The sequence below is a fragment of the Muscardinus avellanarius genome (assembly GCF_963383645.1).
Source record: "Muscardinus avellanarius genome assembly, chromosome: 16".
NCBI lineage: Eukaryota > Metazoa > Chordata > Mammalia > Rodentia > Gliridae > Muscardinus > Muscardinus avellanarius.
Genome location: NC_137802.1, coordinates 8473535 through 8492248, shown reverse-complemented (window position 1 = coordinate 8492248; position 18714 = coordinate 8473535). Strand labels below are relative to the sequence as shown.

Below are 18714 nucleotides of genomic sequence, written 5' to 3'. Positions count from 1 at the left end.
CTTAGTACCATGCTGCAACCCAGAACACCAGCTCAACCTTGCTGGAAACACTGGAAATACGCAAGTTCTCCACCCCACCCTGACATGCATCTTGTCCCCACATCCGAGTCCCACAAAAACCTGAGAGAGATCAGTGAGTTACTCTGATGTTTATTTTAATGCATCTTAGTCCACACGGTTTGGTATAAAATCAGAGAAAGCCAAGCAAAAAATAAAATAAGATAAAGGTCTGGAGTCTTAGCATCAGAAGGGCACCATATATACATCTACAGTTGGTGACCAATATAAGTCATTGCCAGACAGTCCCTGGAGGCACAGAACACTCTAGACCCAGCTAATTAATCCCTGGGAACCCATGGTCCCCAAGGGTCTAGACGTTTGTCCTGAGGCTCCGACCGTAAGAAGAAGAAAAAGAAAAAAATAAATGGGAGTGATGAGGACATAAAGATGTATTCATTGTAGTAATAACAGCAGCCTAAGCGAGGTACAAAGGCAGGTTATAAACCATTTACATTACGCAGAGTTATTCAGGTCTCCATTCTACTGGATGTCATAAAATTATTAATTGAATTTCCAGTGAGTCGTTTAGATGATTAGTGATAATAAGGAATGGTAAATTCATAGCACCATGTCACAGGTTCGCTGTCGCCGATCCGTCACTTACACGCGTGGTGGCTGGGCAAGTATTCCGAAGCCACAAGCGGTGTCCGCTGAGGGCTCCGGTCTGGGCGTTCTGTCCATGTGCGCTCAAGGCTTCACGCAGAGCTTAGACAGCGCATGCTTCTGCTAAATGCACTGGGTCACCCACAACCTTAGGGCTTGGGGCCATTCAGGGTTTTATCCCCACACTTTGGTTTTCTACAAGGTGGAGCGGGAGGGAGGTATCTTCTTTCAGTCGAAAGGGAAGGGGCCAGATGGAGTTATTTGGCTTCTGGGCAAAACAAAAGATGAAAAAACAACAAAAAAAATGAAACAAAAACAAAAATACTGAGCTCGATTATACTGTTAGGATGTCAAGTCCTTTAGCTACTTCTTTACGGTTCAACACAAGGCTGATGGTCAACATAAAAAGCAAACGATACTATGTACATATATGTAAAAAGTGTTATAAATAGGTTTTATAAACCATAGATATTATATACATCTTCAATCAACAGCGATTCCCCCCCTCTTGACTGCTTTCTGTTTGGTTTTGGCTTGAGTTTGGGTTGTTTTCTTTGGGCTAGTGTTTTATTTCTCTACTTTCTCGTGTTCTGGTTTCCTTCCTCCCTTCCCAACGTGTATGCTCAGAGCCTCAGACGGGGCCATCGGGGCACCTCATTCGCGCTTCCTCAGGATCACATAGATGATCCCGCTGAGAAGAGCCAGAGGGAAGGCCACCCAGGCCAGGATGTAGGCAAAGCCGTAGGAGCGGTCGGAGTTGAAATGCCACTCGGGGTGTCTCACGGTGTAGATGGCAGCTGCACTCATCACGCACAGACCTGGGAATGAGAGGAACAGCAGGTGAAGAAGAGTTCAAGTGGGGATCACATCTCACCACCACCACCACTGCCACCACTGGCAATGCTGGGTGGGTCTCTCATCACACACAGATCTGGAAACCAGAGCGATAGCAGGTAAGGGAGAGCTCAATCAGTGACCACACCTTGCCACCAATGCCACAGATGCTGGCAATGCTGGGCCGGTGGTCATCATACACAGATCTAGGAACCAGAGGGACAGTGGGTGAGGGAGAGCTCAAGTGGAGATCACATCTCACCACCCCACTATGAATGCTGGCAGTGCTGGATGGGGTGAATGTTGCTAACACTGAAAGGAACCTGCTTCCAGGTTCAGAACCATGAACAAGCAGCTAGTGATACAAATAAAAGTGACTCTTCCTATATTTCCAACCTTGGCTCCCTGGGCCATACCTTCTGAAGGTCCCCCACATGATTTCTGTCCCATTTCTCTCTCTTTCAGCATCACCAGTTTCCAGAACATATGTAGTGGTGACTGATGAGCCATTGAATTGTGGGATAAATCTGTCTGTATTTTTTCAAGACTGCTTGGTGCAGAAGCTCCTGAAAATCTAGAAACCACTCTAGAGATGGGAAATGGTGTGGCCCGAAACCAACTAATGTGGAAAGACTGTATGCTGGAGTCGTGGCCATGGCAAAAATGGGACCTATGCAGTGTCTTTAATCAGTGTGGCTTCATGAAAGCCAACAAGCAATGCCCACAGACTCTTATGGGCAGACCAAGGACTGTATAAGGAGGAGAAAAAAAGGAAAGAAAGAAGACAACAAAAACATTATAAAGGAAAGAGACTACCAAGGACCAGCTCCATTAGACATGGTGTCCCAAAGGTTGGGCCTGAAGCTCAAAGACAGATGAAAGGGCACCCTATCTGCAGGTAGGGCAGCTGTCCCTCTCTGGCCCTATGTAGCAGCCATACTCAAGCCCAATGGCCCATGCTCACATGACAGGCAACAGCCCTCCAAAGGGAGGCGTCCATCCCAGAGCTGCACAAAGCCTGGTCTGTTCGCTCCTGAAAACAGGGTCTTTGAGAAGTTCTGAGTGACTCTATTATACACCCAGCACACCGTGTGGGATTTGTACGTTTCCAGCCTCCCGGTGCCGCTGACCACCTACATCTAACCTCACTGCTATGTGGGCTGCCATCCCCCGCCCCGGACACTGCGACTTTGTTTGAACAGAGTGCAGAAGTGGGATTCTGTCACATTAGCCATCATGATAAGAGTGACCTTTTGCAACTCGGAGGAGAAAAACGCCCACTTGACTCTCCCCGCCCCGTGGAGGAAGCCACACAACAGGCTTGGAATTACAGTGGGATGAGGTCCAGGATTTGCGACTACCCCACAGGAAGTTCAGGAGATGATAAAGACACTGCGTCAGAGTGGAGCCACAGCTGGTGGATTGCTGTTTAAGGAAAATAGCAGGGGTTTTTTTTGTTGTTGTTTTTGTTTTTGTTTTGTTTTGTTTTGTTTGGTGGTACTGGGGTTCCTGGAAACCCTTCTACCTCTGGGCTACACTCCCAGACCTATTTTATATTTTTATTTGGAAACCGGGTCTCTTAAGCCAGCGAGGCTGGCTTTGACCCTGTGTGATCCTCCTGTCTCCACCTCCCAAGCGCGGGGATTACAAGCGTGCGCCCCCATGCCCGGCAAAATAGCAGTTTTTTACTTGCTGGAACATACCTGATTTACCTAAGATCCTAAGAAGTCTAAGACCTAAAGTCCTAAGTCCTAAGACCTAAAAATCTAAGATCCTCAATTATCTTGTGCTATTGCTCCCTGGCCCACCCCTCCAAAGTGCTCATCCTTGTGTTTAAGGGATATTAAGGGCTGGGGAGGAAGCTGGTTGAACAGTGCTTGCCAGCATGCACGGGTGCATTCTAAAATACAGAAATAAATAACTAGAGCTGAGGGTCCTCTGTCTGCAGTCCAGAGGAGTTAACTTCAAACAACAGCTGTTCTCCAAAGCCCAGCATTCCTAATTAGTGATGTCACTCTTCTCAGTCACCCTCAGTAGGAGGAGCTGTGACATCAGGGTTCCTAAGGGAAAGAAAGGACCCACAGATAGGCAGCTGTCTGTCTTCCCCACAGATAAGCATCCTGTGATTTGGACAGAGCCTGGGCCCCTTGGGAGGGTCCTGGGTTAGGAGCACAGATGAGCTTTGGACAATGACCCCAGACAGATAACATAAAAAGTCTCTTAAAGCCCTGGGCATTCAGGTCTCAAGAGTTTCTACCTGTCTCGGGATGGCTGGGTCTGTGACAACCCCCTAAACATTCTCCCTACAGCCCTTTGGAGCCCAGAACCTTGGAGTGGGAGCCAGCATGAGCCAGAGGCAGAGAAAGCAACAGGGGGATTCCTCCATAACTTCCTTATCATTTCTATCCCCTTGGGTTGGGTAAACCATATAACACCAAGGGCCTACTGTATGCAGACACCGTGCTAGAATGCTCAGAGCACGCACTGAGACCATTAAGGCCAGTTCCTTTCTTCCAGGAGTGTCTGTTGAGAAGACAGACATGCCCAAAGATACCGTGAGGTATAATTTAGAGGGAGAGCAATGGGAACTGAGTCCATGTTGGGGGGAGGCAGAAGAATAGCTGGTGGAGATGGCACTTGAGCTAGGTCTAAAGGGTATGTACAAGGTGGGAAGGGGATTCCAGGTAGAAGGAAGAGCAGGGAATATCCTAGAAACTAAGGGAATAAGTTCCAAGGAGGGTGTGGTTAAAAGTTATGGAAAAGAGTGGAATCTACCATCTACATTGGGGACCCGGGCTGTTTTGATCCAGAGGCAGAGGCAGCACTAGAGTGAAGCATCTGGCTAGCAAACAAGGGTCCCGCCAGGATGGCTGGCTGGAGGAAGGTCCTGTCCCCATATTGGTCAGACGATACCCTCCTCCGAATGCCCATCGCTGCCCAGAGAGGTCCCACAGCATGACTGGACTTCCACCTGGGCGTGGCCAGTGAGACATCCAGAATGATTCACCCCCTGGGTTTCTAAACGCGGCGGCTGACTAATGCCATCTTTGAATCACTCGCAACAGGGAGGGCATGATGCTTCCGTTAACCTCAAGCACCAAGTCCTCTGGTACTAGAGATAGAATCCAGGGCCGTTCTACTGCTGAGCACGTTTTATTTTTTATTTTAAAACACAGTCTCGTTGAGTTGCCGTGAATCTTGCTAAGTGGCTGAAACCGGCCCCCAACCTGTGATCCTCCCATCTCAGCCTCCCGAGTACGAGGATTACAGGTGTGCTGCCAATATGCCAGCCTACCAACTCCTGTATTCTAAATTCTCTGTGGCTACACCAGTCTGTCTAAAACAAAGGAAACACCAGACGTGGTGGCGCACGCTTGTCATCCCCGCTTGGGAGGCGGAGACAGGAGGATCGCGCAGGTTCGAAGCCAGCCGCGCATGCGCGCTGACTTAGGAGACCCTGTTTCCAAATAAAAAAATATAAAATAGGTCTGGGAGTGTAGCCCGGAGGTAGAAGGGCTTCCAGGAACCCCAGTACCACCAAAAAATAATAAAATAAAATAAAAACAAAAGAAACACAGAAACTGGGGGACATAAGCTACACCCAAGGGTCTCTTCCTACTATATTTTCGTTCTTTTTTTTTTTTTTTTTTTAGTACTGGGGATGGAACCCAGGGGCATTCTATCTCTGAGCTACACCCCAGCCCTATTTTTTTAGTCTCTTTGTTTTTGAAACAGGGTCTTACTGAGTTGCAAAGGGCCTTGCTAAGTAGCTGAGGCTGTCCACAAACTGCGACCCTCCCGTCTCTGCCTCCTAAATGGTGGGGGAATACAAGGGCGCGCCACCACGCCCAACTTTGTTTTTACTCTTCTTAATCCCAGCGGCTGTGCATTCCACTGATGATGAGTCTGTTGTGGGACCACGGTTGTCTATCTTCTAACAAACAAAAATTCAGGGCCTTCTATATGCTCCACATGAACCTAGTTTTATATATAAGTCATCAAATAAATTAAAGCATGCACATTTCTTTCTAGGTCTGTATCTCAATGAATTTCTTGGTGTCTTCTAATGTAATCCCAACCAACAGAGCAAAGGCAAGGATGATGATGATTGTCTAGGAAGAGATGGCTACAGGTTCTATAAAGAAGGATGATGCCCAAATCAGAGACAGGATCAGGGTACTTCTCCTCTAAGAAAGGGGTTGAGAAGAATCTGCAGCTGTGCATTAAATTAGCTACTACTGGTGGGCAAAGTTTAATAATCACACCTCTAAGTTCCCAAATCTGGATGCACAGGTTACCCAGGTACCCAGAGAGAGCTGCTCCACCCCAGAGCTATTAAATAAAACTCCCCCAAGGATAAGGCCTCAGCGCTGACATTTTTTTTTTTAATCACTGTAACTGATTCTGATGCACAGCTTTGTTTGAAAAGGAGAGAAGGTACACGGAGGTGTCTTTGACCTGCCTTCAAGAAGCAGCAGTGTAAGAAGCGTGCAGTTCAGAAAGATGGTTTCAAGCCAGGCGTGGTGGCGCACGCTTGTAATCCCGGCATTCAAGAGGCTGAGACAGGAGGATCACAGTTCGCGGCCAGCCTCAGCTACTTAGTGAGGCCCTTGGAAACTCAGTGAGACCTTGTTTTAAAATAAAGGATATAAAATAGGGCTGAGAATGTAGCTCGGAGGTAGAATGCTCCTGGGTTCCATTCTCAGTACTGAAGAAAGAAAGAAAGAAAGAAAGAAAGAAAGAAAGAAAGAAAGAAAGAAAGAAAGAAAGAAAGAAAGAAAGAAAGAAAGAGAGAAGAAAGAGAGAGAAAGAAGAAAGTAAGAAAGTAAGAAAGAAAGAAAGAGAAAGAAGAAAGAGAAAGAGAGAGAAAGAAAGTAAGAAAGAAAGAAAGAAAGAAAGAAAGAAAGAAAGAAAGAAAATAAAGAAATAAAGAAAGAAAAGGGAGGGAGGGAGGGAGGGAGGGAAGGAAGGAAGGAAGGAAGGAAGGAAGGAAGGAAGGAAGGAAGGTTGGTTAAAGAAAAAAAAAGATAGTTCCAGAATGTGAAGCTTGTGGCTCAGAATGAACTGAAAGGAGATGACAATCTGGGGAGACGGCTAAGGACATGGAGCTGGGTTCAGAGCCCCACTTGCCCGGCACCAGCTTCTCCTGCAAGATGGTGGGTGTGACTCATGAAGACCACGGTGGGCCCTTCAAGGAAGCCATGCAGACAACCCAGCCTGGAACCACCTCTGGAAAAACTCAGTAGGCATCTGGTCATTTCCACTTAAAATGTTTCAGGGCTCTGAGGCCCTGCATAGTAGCTTGTAGTAAGCACACTCTTAGATTTCATATACCATGATCATGGGTCTACTTTCTTCTTCTCTCCTTTCTTTTTATTTTCTTTCTTTCTCTCCTTTCTCCTTTTTTTTTTTTTAGCTTGTCTTGACTTCCTCTTTGACCCTAAGCCATCACTTTCCAAGTTTTCAATGATTCTTGCTTCCAATCACCTACTCAAATATCCTCTCCAGGTACCTTCTTTATATGCCAAGAAATACCATGACAAGGTTGATTTAGAATCATCCCAGGATAGAGGAGTCAGGAAGTCTCTAGGTAGAGTTCCTAACTCTTAGTTCTCTGCTTTAAGGAGAAGAACTTAGAGAAATTTCACGCGAGCATTCCAGGGATCCCCGGGGACCAGCCTTCCGCTCATTTTGACTGGAGCCGACGGACAGGGACATTCTGAGGACTTCTTTGAAATTACAATCGCTCTTTTAGATCGACATTTCTAACTTCAGATAACTTCCCATTTAGAGATGGACCCCCTCGAGCGATAAAATGGTCTCGTGAGAGATGAACAGCTAGATTTGAGGAGAAAGAAAGGAGAAGCAAATCACGAGCTTTTTGATTCAGGGTGTTTGGGGCAGAGTCCTGAAACATCTGCAGTGAACTTAGAGGAAGAGCAAAACGCTGAGGCAAGTTGCACATTAGTAAATATACTTTGGAAGTTAAAAAAAAAATCCACAAGCGTTAGCATTGAAATACTTTAACATAGGGTGCAGCTATATCTGTGACCTGAAGGCTCTTGTCTTTGGACTTTTTGAGTTTTGAACTAAAATGACATTGCTCAAAAGACACCGTTGGAAGCACTTAAGGTGGAAATATCTCAGCGGGAAGAGTATCAGTGGGGCATATCTCTGCGCTGGGGAGCCCCATTTCCAGCCGCTTAGCTCTTCTCAGTCCAGTACGGTTTGCTAAACTCGTTGCCATGGAAACGGGTCTTCATGATATCAGATGCTCGGGAACTCCCATAGAATGAATGATGCAAACATGGGTTTACCTTTCACTAGAAGTGAGTTTCAATGAAAGTTACTATAAAAATAAGAGGTTGTACCTTAGACTTTTGTGTTCCTGAAATTTGGGGGTGGGTTCTGTGCCTCTTAAGTGTAAGGAGAACAACCTAACTACATTTTTTGTGTGTGGTACTGGGGTTCCTGGAAGCCCTTCTACCTCCGGGCTACACTCCCAGACCTACTTTTTATATTTTTATTTGGAAACAGGGTCTCCTAAGCCAGCGCGCAGCTGGCTTCGAACTGGAGCGATCCTCCCGTCTCTGCCTCCCAAGCGCGGGGATTACAAGCGTGCGCCACCACGCCCGGCAAGAACCTAACTACATTTAGGTCACATGATATGGAAGGAAATTTAGTCCTTTCCATAAGCTGGGTGATCTTCATGTCTCCCCTTTTATCTATGTATGATGTATATATGTATGTATGTGTTTAGTGGTACTAGGGATTGAACCCCAGGGCATTTTCTATCTCTGAACTATACCCCCAGTCCAATTTTATTATTTTTCTTGAATTTTGAAACAGGATTTTACTAATTTGCAGAGGGCCTCCCTAAATTGCTGAGGCCAGCCTCCAGTTTGCAATCCTCCTGTCTCAAGCCTCCCAAGTACTGGGATTAGAGGTGTTCACTATCATACCTGGCTCCTCTCTTCTTGGGTTCAGATTATTCATTAGTCAACTAATAAGTTTGTAGGAGTTAAATATAAATACTTTTTAAAACCTCTGGTTCTTAAGTGTGTTTTATCTTGAGGACACAGTCAAGGATGCCTTGGCTAGGATCATCAACTGATTTGATATCCAACTACAGCCAGTGAGCCAAAAAGAAAACCTCCGGAATGCATTAGTCTTCTGGAAATGGCATGACTAATAAACCGTTTGCTTTAGCCTGTGCCTCGAAATGACCTCTCATTGCATAATTAATCATTTAATGGAGCTAGTGACATCATGGGCAATAGTTTCTTGGGGCTTACTGAAATCAACTATAAACAGCCTTCAAGGCTGGCCTTCTCCCTGCAGCCTGGGTATTTACCTCTGAGGATGTGTCCAGACCATAGCTTCATTCCTGGTGACAGCTCTGGCTTGGCTAGGGGGACTTCCTTCCAAAGCCTTTAACTCTTCTTTCAGACACACCTCATTCCATGGAGAAGTAGGGAACGCCCAAGAACAAAGATGTATGTACACACACACACACACACACACACACACACACACACTCACACATCTCTACTTTATGAAAAAGTATCCAAGGGCCAAATTCTCAGACATCGGTCACTCTGGGGCCACATCCTTAGACAGGCCCAAGCTTCAACATGGTCTCTTCCTTCCACAACTTACCAGCAAGGATTTGGAAGAATCCTGTGATATAGAACCGGCCTCCCTTGGTGAGGGTGAAGAGCTGGCAGAAGAAGGCAAACAGAGACAGGACGCTGAAGATGACAGACAGGATCATGGTGGCCTGGACAGACTGTAGCCATTCTGCGGGAAGAGACACTTAGTCAGGAAAGCTGGTCATGGCCAGGGAGAGGGGAGGGGCCACCAGGAGGCCTGTGGGACCCGACAGACCCCAACTGCCAAGAACTTCTACCCTCTCAGGGAGAAGGAGCCCTCTTGGCCTCTTTCTTTAGCAGAGTGGTTCACTTTACACTTCAAAAAGACATTATTTAGAGCCAGGCATGGTGGCACACACTTGTAATCCCAGCAATTGGGAGGCTGAGACTGGAAGATCACGACTCCTGGCCAGCCTCAGCTACTTAGTGAGGCCCTTTGCAACTCAGTGAGACCCTTTTTCAAAATAAAGAATCAAAAATAGGGCAGGAGGTATTGCTCGAAGGCAGAATGCCCGAGTTCCATCCCAGTACTGCAGAAAAAAAAAAAAGAAAAGAAAAGAAAAGAAAGAATAAAAATGAAAATAGGGCTGGGGGTGTCTCTCGGAGGTAGAATGCCCCTGGGTTCCATCCTCAGTTCCATCCTTATTTTTTTGTGGTACTGGGGGGTGGAACCCAGGGGCATTCTACCTCCGGGCTATACCCCCAGCCCTATTTTTTTTTTTTATCATTTATTTGGAAACAGGGTCTCACTAAGTTCCTGAGAGCCTCACTAAGTAGCTGAGGCTGGCTTCAAACTTGTGTGATCCTCCTGTCTCAGCCTCCCAAGTGCTGGAATTACAAGTGTGCATCCCCATGTCTGGCAAAAAAAAAAAAAGAAAAAAAAAGAAAAAAAAAAGATGACATTATTTAACTCATAGTTTCATTCAGAGAAAAAGAAGAAATAATATATATGTGTATATATTTTTTCTTCTCCTTATTTACCTATGAACATTTTTAGGACATAACTGTAAGGAAATTACCATCCTATCACTACAAATTAAAATCAATTTAATATAAATCAAATTTCCTTCCAATGTTCTTGCCAAATCATGTTACTCAGGCATCCCGGATTACAAGAGATCTGACTTCCAATTTTTCAACTCTGTACATGAGCAATACACATTGAGGAGGAATTGTACTTCCAATTTTAGACACGGAGCTTTTCCCTGGCTAGTGATCAGCAGCGTCATAGACTTGTTTCCTAGGCTGGCAGAGGCAGCGGGCCTCCGTGCCCAGCCAGCCACGGGATCCCGAGCAGAGACAGACATCCTGTGGTTTACTGTTTTGCTAAGTTGCAAAGTTCTATGGGTTAGGTGTATGAGCAGCATATTTTTTATTTTATTAGTACACTAGAGTCTTACATCATAACGTGGGTCATATTTACAATGGCATACATTCACACAGTATTTAGTGCCCCCCTCCTGCTTCCCTTCCCCCCCTCTCAACACTGAGTGTCCAGGTTGACCATGCTACATTCACACTTATACACTTATTCTAATGTAGCTCCTCCATAATCAACCTCAGCCTTCTTCCTCTCCTATCCTTCCATTCTAGCTTTGCTGAGGTTTCCCCTCCATTATCTGGAGTCCCTCTGGTATCCCTAATACTCACTAGTTTGGGCATATTAGAGAAAACATATGTCCCTTCTCTTTCTGTGCTTGGCTGATGTCACTTAACATAATGTTCTCCAGGTCTTTCCATCTTCTTGCGAATGACATGATTTTGTTCTTTTTTTTTGCTGAGTAGAATTCCATTGAGTGTATTTCCCATAATTTTTCAATCCATTCATCTGTGGATGGAGACCTAGGTTGGTTCCATATCACGGCTATTGCGAATTGTACTGCTGTGAACATGGGTATGCATATGTTACTGTAGTTCTCTGATTTCAACCCCTTTGGAAAGATACCCAGGAGTGGTATTGATGGATCATATGGTGGATCCATTCCCAGTTTTCTACGGGATCTTCACACTGATCTCCATAGTGGCCGAACGAGTTTGCACTCCCACCAACAGAGCGAAAGATGAATAATGCATTTTTGACTTGCAATATTTTCAGCTTATGATGGGTTTACTGAGCCATGACCACATCCATAAACCAAGGAGCATCTGTATGCTTTCATGTTAGAGGGCCTGAGTTCTCCCAACTCTTATCAATTCTTGCTCTCAGAGGCCTTTGAAACGCTTATGGGAACCCTGTACTATATTCCAAAAAAGAATCCTTTCTCTGTTCAAAATATTAGCATCCCCCAAAGAGAATACTAGAGCCCAAACTAATTTTGTAGAAAGTTGGGGGAAAAAAGGCCAAGGACAAAGGCTCTCTACATTTCTGTCTCAGCCTCTCACATTCTGGGTCGACAGATCTACACCACCACACCCAGCTCATCTTTTTCTTGATTGTGGCCCTTAGCCTCAGCACAGAGCAGTTTGTCCTCGGTCCGATCACCAGCGAGATGCATGGCCTACACGTCTGTATCTTGGTTGAACCCCTAACCCTGAATCAAACTTCCAAGCTTGGAGCTGAAATTCAGGCAAGGAAGAGGGCTCTCCTTGTGGTGACTTCTGATCATAGTCAGCTGCAAATTACTGTCATTTCAGGAGGGAAGGGAGATTAGCAGCAGAGGGGTAACTTCATGGAGTCCACCTTGTGGACGAGCCATGGTTGGCTTTGCCCACTCAGAGCCAAGGGCTGCCCAAAGTGGGTAAGAGGAACTCGGGGAGATGGGGGTCTTATCCTCCCAGCTTAGAACCAGCTCATATGCAGTGACTCAAAACTGCACACATCAACGCTTAATGCTATGAAATCAGTTTCTACATGTCGAGCAAGCCTGATGCCAAAATTCAAAATGTAAAATGTTCCAGAATCCAAGACATTTTGAGCCAACGTAATGCCAGGAGAGAAAAATTCCACACTGAGAAATGTTTCATGCAGAAAAATCTTAAGCATATTATATAAGATTACTCTCAGACTATGTGTACAAGGGGTATATGAAATATACATGAATTTGGTATTTTGACATGGGTCCCATTCCCAAGATATCTAAAAAGAAACCCCCAAAGCTAAACCACTTCAGATAATTGTTACTCAACTTATAACAATAATTATTTTAAAATTATTATTAACCTATACTAATAATATTTATTATTAATTGTTTAGTACTACAGATTATACTCGGGGGCATTCTACATCCAGGCTACATGCCCAGCCCAATTTTATTTTTTTTATTTTGAAACACAGTCTCACTAAATTGCTACGGGTATCACTAAGTTGTTGAAGTTGGCCTCAAACCTACAATTCTCCTGTCTCAGCTTCCCAAAGTACTGGGTTTACAGGCACGCACCACTGAACAGGATAATCTGTTTTGAGTTGTAAATAGCTCAGGGAAAACTTTGTAAGATGCTAATAAGGTTAACTGTTTCTACAATTTCACAGAAGATTTTTTCCAAACTCAGATTTGGCAGTATTTCAGAGTAGGGAAAAAAAAACAAAAACAAAAACAAAACCTGAGAGCTCACCCAGCCCAGCTCCTTTGTACCGAAAGAAATTTCCAGAGATGTCCCGATGAACCCAAGGACCACAGCCAAATCTGAGAGGCCCTGGACTCCAGGCTGCTACTCTTTCCACTGTAACAAACATAGGCTTCTTCTCTTGGTTCAATATTTTTTCTGTCAATTAAGGCAAGAAAATGATGCCTAATGGCTTGTGAGCCAGCCTGATTTCATTTTAATATAACCACAATTGAATGTTTATCTGCAACCGGCATCTGAGTTGTGCTGGAGGACACTGGGCAATAAGGCTAATGTTGTTGTAATATTATTACAAATATCATCTAGCACTCTGGGAGATGCAGCTGAAAACATAAGGAAATTTGAGTCCCAAATCTGAAACTACAACTGTGATTCGCGTTAGCTGGGAACGTCCCTTCCATGTGTGCCTTCCTGAGGGGCGAGCTGGGGAAGGGAGCAGCCTGGAGTTCTTTCTCCATTTCTAAAATCCTCACCTTCATCTCAATCTCCGGGTCATTATCATTATGCTACTCTCAGGTCTCATATAGAAAGAACAGTTAAAATCTTTATAAGTTAAATTTATACAAATAGGAATAGAACCTTAGTTTATTATTTGTGCATTGGGAGGATACTGGGAAATTGAACTTAGGGGTTTCTACTATTGAGTTACATCTCCAGCCTATTTTATTTTATTTTATTTTATTTTATTTTATTTTATTTTGAAACAGGGTGTAGCTAACTGTAATCCTCCCGTTTCAGCCTCCCAAGTACTGGAATTACAGGCACGCACCACCATGCCCAGTCACGACCTTATATTTACTAATATACCTACTTTTTGAAACTTCTTTTTCCAATAGTTTGAACTCTAGTCCCAACCCCATTAAAAATAATTATTTTCACCAGGCATGGTGGCTGGCCCACGCTTGTAATCCCCACGCTTGGAGACAGGAGGATCACTCAGGTTCAAAGCCAGCCTCTCTGACTTCAGAGACCCTGTTTCCAAATTAAAAAAAATATAAAAATAGGTCTGGGAGTGTAGCCCGGAGGTAGAATGGTTCCATCCCCAGTACCACCAAAATAATAATAATAACTATTATTATTATTATTATTATTATTATTTTCCCTAAATTTCTCAAATCAGACCAGGATTAGGGAATCAAGAAAATGTTTATTCAATAAATATTTGTTTGTTGAACATCTAGGCCTTAAGACCAAGTTTTAGCTGTGCCAGGCGTGATGGCGCAAGCTTGTAATCCCCGCGCTTGGGAGGCAGAGACAGGAGGATCGCGCAGGTTCAAAGCCAGCCACGCTGGCTTAAGAGACCCTGTTTCCAAATAAAAATATAAAATAGGTCTGGGAGTGTAGCCCGGAGGTAGAAGGGCTTCCAGGAACCCCAGTACCACAAAAAACTAACAAACAAACAAAAAAATAAAAACAAGTTTTCTGGTTGACTCTGGGGATACAATGATGAAGAAGACATAGTAAATATAAGATATAATAAGTACAATACATAAAACATATAAATTAAGGGAGTTGAGCATGGGGGCACATGCCTCTAATATCAGTACTTGGGAAGCTGAGACAAGAGGATCACAAGTTTGAGGCCAGCCTCAGCAACTTAGCGAGACTCAGAGCAACCTTGTAAGACCCTGTTTCAAAATTTAAAAAAAAATAAAAAATAAAGTGAGGGGTGCAACTCAGTGGTAGAGCACCCCTAGGCTTAATCCTCAGTACTAACAAAATACTAACAACGTACTAACAAAGTACTAGCAAAATACTAACAAAGTACTAACAAAATAAATATGAAGTTAGTAAGTCCAACAATATCATCACTTATATGTGAAATGGGTTCAAGTTACTCATGACAAGACACAGGATATCACTTTGGATTGTATCATTCTAGCTATATTCAGATTCAAGAGATATATCTAAACAACCCGCAACTGAATACAAAGAATAAAAAAGAATCCAAGCAAATATTAACAAAAGGAAATCAGTTAAAAGTAATAATGGCATCAGACAAAAACAGAATTCAAATTGGAAAAAAATAAAGGTAACCAGAGAAATGTTTCACAAAAGAAAAAGTCCATTTACTTGATGTAAGACTGAAGAAAAAATAAGCATAAGCCTCTATACAGAAACTACATGGCCTTGAAAAGGTTGAAAGCAAAATAATAGAAGAGAAAATTGATGAAGCTACCATCTGAGTAGAAAATATTGCCTTCCTCCTTCCGAACAGAAAAAGTAGAGAACCAAAGATAAGGAGTTAGATTATTCGTATAGCAGACTAGGAAATTCGATCCAGCAGCTCTCTGATAGATATTAAAATTTGTGTTCAAACGACAAAGACTCTAAATTATTTTCAAACATATATGGGGCAGTCTTACAAACTATGTATTAGGCAACAAAATCTTAAATTCCAAAAAAAGCATATATGATATAGGCACAATATACAACAACAAACGGCCATAAATAAAAAATAAAAAAAAAAAAACTAGCCAAAACAAATTTGGAAATTAAAAAAAAACAAAACAGCATCCCAGATAGATAATCCCTTGGGTAAAAAAAAATCAAGACAAACATTGACAGTACTACATGTCAGTCAGACCTATGGGCTATGGCCAAAGCAGTTCTCAGGGGCAAATGTCTACATTTACGTGCATTTTCTAAAAAAATTTTTTATGCCGGGCGTGGTGGCGCACGCTTGTAATCCCTGCGCTTGGGAGGCGGAGACAGGAGGATCGCGCAGGTTCGAAGCCAGCCGCGCGCGCTGGCTTAGGAGACCCTGTTTCCAAATAAAAATGTGAAAATAGGTCTGGGAGTGTAGCCCGGAGGTAGAAGGGCTTCCAGGAACCCCAGTACCACCACCAAAAAAAAAAAAAAAAAAAAAAAAAAAAAATTTTATTTATAACGAACTAAATTTTCAACTCAAGAAGCAAGAAAAGCAAGAATGAAATGAATCAAAATTAATTCCCTTAAAACAGATAAAAGCAGAGATGAAGAAAATAAAAATATAATTTGTGCATTTAATTAAAATACTAGTTTTTGAGTAGGGGGAGACATCAATAAGGTAGAGAAATGTTATTAATGAACTTAAAAAGTGTTAAAGAAACAGCCTGTACTCCTGAATATAAACAGTCATAAAGATGCCAATTCTGTCCAAAAGAATCTACAAGTTTAATGCCATCTTAATCAATATACCAAGTGGAATGTGACAAAGTGATTCAAAAATTCATCTAAAGAACCAGGAGCCGTAGTGTATGCCTGTAACCCCAATATCTGGGAGGCTGATAGAGAAGGATAGCAGGTTTGAGGCCAGTCTTAGCAACTTAGAGAGACTCCCAACAACCTAGTGAGGCCCTGTTTCAAAATAATAAATTTAAAAGGTGGGGGGAGGGGTAAAGGTCAGAAATAGAATGTCTCTGGGTTCAATCCTCAGTACCATACACATACAAAAAAAAATTATCCAAAAACAATGAACAATAATAGCCTCGAAAAACCAAACCAAACAATATAAAAGAAGAAAACCTACTAGCAATTCTGTAAGACTCTGTTCTATTTTGATCATTACACAAGGTATACATGTATCAAAACTCCACACTGTAATATATATATATATGGTACATATATATGGTACATATATATATGGTACATATATATGTATGTATATGTATGTGTATATATATATATGTATGTGTATAATTGTGGTATCAACAAAATTAAATCTAAAAATAGAAAAGTATTTTATAGCTGTGTATTATCTTTTAGGATTTATTGTGATTAGAGAAATAGAAAAAAATAAAGATGTATCAGACTGATGATATCCCTGGGTACCCCCAGGAATCGGAGTTTGGATGCAGGAGGGTTTGATCACATTTTACTGGATCTGTATCCTTTGATTTACTTCTAATAAGGAGAATATTTTACATGTAGTACAATCAACCCTCAATGTACCCATAGTCCTACATCCACAGGTTCGAAGAGACACAGATTGGGAATATTTGAGAAACAATGATTTCTAATTTACAGATTTTTTTGCCATTATTTACTCAACAAGAGAGTATAAGAACTATTGAACCATATTCACATTGTATTATGTATTAGAAACAATGATTTAAAGTATACAGGAGGATGTAACCAAATATATTTCTGAATGTATTTGCATATGTATTATATGCAAAAGCTATGCCATTTTATATTAGGGACTTGAGCATCACAGGACTTTGTTTTAATGGGGTCTGGGAACTAACTCCTACATTATACTAAAGAACAACTGTGCTGTTCGAACAATTAAAAGATCACAGGGTAAAGAGGTCATCTAGTTTATTTTATTTATTTATTTATTTATTTATTTATTTATTTATTTATTTATATGCGGGTCTGGGGATGGAACCCAGGGGTATTTGACCTCCGAGCTACACCCCCTGCCCTATTTTTATTCTTTATTTTTGAAACCGGGTCTCACTGAGTTGCGGAGGGCCTCACTAAGTAGCTGAGGCTGTCCGCGGACCGCGATCCTCCAGTCTCAGCCTCCGGAATGCTGGGATTACAAGCGTGCACCACCACGCCCAGCTAGTCTATTTTAAGATAAGTTACCAGTTAGGCTTCTAAAACTCCAAGAACTGTGGAACTCCTGGGTAGGGCTTGTTTTCAGCATGCAAAGAGAAAAGGGATGGCTTTGGTCAAATACTATTCATCATAGAAGCTACCCGTGGGCAGCAAAGGCAAAACCAAGCCCTGGAGGAAACAACCTCCATTTCAGTCCCAAAAGGCTGGCTGAAGATTCAAGGGCCCGGCCTTCACTGTTCAAAGGGAAGCCCGCAAGGCCTCGAGGAGATTCCTGAGCTCAAATGACATCTCCTCAGCCAGATCGTCCATCAGACCTGGAATAGGCAGATGACCAGGGAGGCAGTAATGGATAGCAGATACCAAATGCCCCAGAAAGAGCAGGTGTTTGATCCCGGACCAGAATGACATCTCAGGAGAGGATGTGCAAAGCCGACTCTCCCCAGCAGTTGAGGCATGCGTGTATACGTGTGTGCATGTGTGTGTATGTGTTCACTCTGTTTAGAACAGCAGAGGAGACAGCTCTGGTACATGGTCCTGCTGACCACCTGCTTGACTTGGCACTTAACCTTTTATTGATTGATTGATTGATTGATTGATTTGGTTTTGAATTCCTCTTCTCTAACTTAAGGTACTGACATGTACTGATAAGATGTCATAATGATCACACAGAAGAGTTACTGTAAAAGACCTGTTAAAGCCTGAGGTTGTAGCTGGGGGGTAGAGTCCCTGAGTAGTGTTCATTCTAGCCACTGACTAGGATGGCTTTCATTTTTCCATCTTTCATACACAGAATAGGAAGAGAGGGAGGGAGGGGAAAAGGAGACAGACAAACAGTTCCACTTACAAGCTGATGTGCAGGGGCAGAGTAAATAAGCACTTTCAGACTGTTAGGGAGGTTCTGTTTCTGGGAAATCTCCATTCAGTTCATACCAAGCATTATGGGAACCACAGTGTTCAAATAAGCCAGAAAATTAGCACATCCATCAGAGGTCCAACAAACATTTTGATAGAACTCTGACATCAAATTTTTTTGGTACTGGGTATTGAACCTAGGGGTGTTCCATTTCCAAGCTATACCCCCAGTCCTTTATAGTTTTTATTTAGAAATAGTTTCACTAAGTTTCTAAGGTTCACCATGACTTGCTGAGGCTGTCCTTTAATCTGTGATCCTCTTGTCTCCGCCTCCTAAGTATTAGGATTACAGGTGTATATTACCAGTTCATATCCACTCTCAATCTCAGGGGTGCCTCAAAGAGAAAACAAATTTTTAAACACAGCAAACTATCTGTAAAGAGTCAGTTGGTAGATATTGTTGGCATTGGAGATCAGAGGATCTGTGTAGAAACTACTCAACTCTGTCTTCATAGAAGCCCTCAGCCAACATGAAAATGAGAGGGTATAAACCATGAATCCGATGGCCATTCATCCAATAAAACATTGTTTACAAAATCAA

At 42.9% G+C, this 18714-nt stretch overlaps 1 protein-coding gene across 3 annotated transcripts in view; it reads right to left on the bottom strand.

The window, feature by feature from the left end:
• Positions 1–1317: 1317 nt before the first annotated feature.
• PMP22 (peripheral myelin protein 22) overlaps positions 1318–18714 on the bottom strand; it is a gene marked incomplete at both ends in the record, with an annotated part of 34327 nt that continues 16930 nt past the window's right edge. Inside the window, 2 exons of one of the 3 annotated variants that reach the window (XM_080712120.1) lie at positions 1318–1481; positions 9157–9297. In XM_080712120.1, coding sequence (XP_080568246.1) covers positions 1318–1481; positions 9157–9297 — 305 coding nt within the window. The remainder of the gene's footprint in view (positions 1482–9156; positions 9298–18714) is intronic. The other 2 variants (XM_080712121.1, XM_080712122.1) reach the window with 2 other exon arrangements.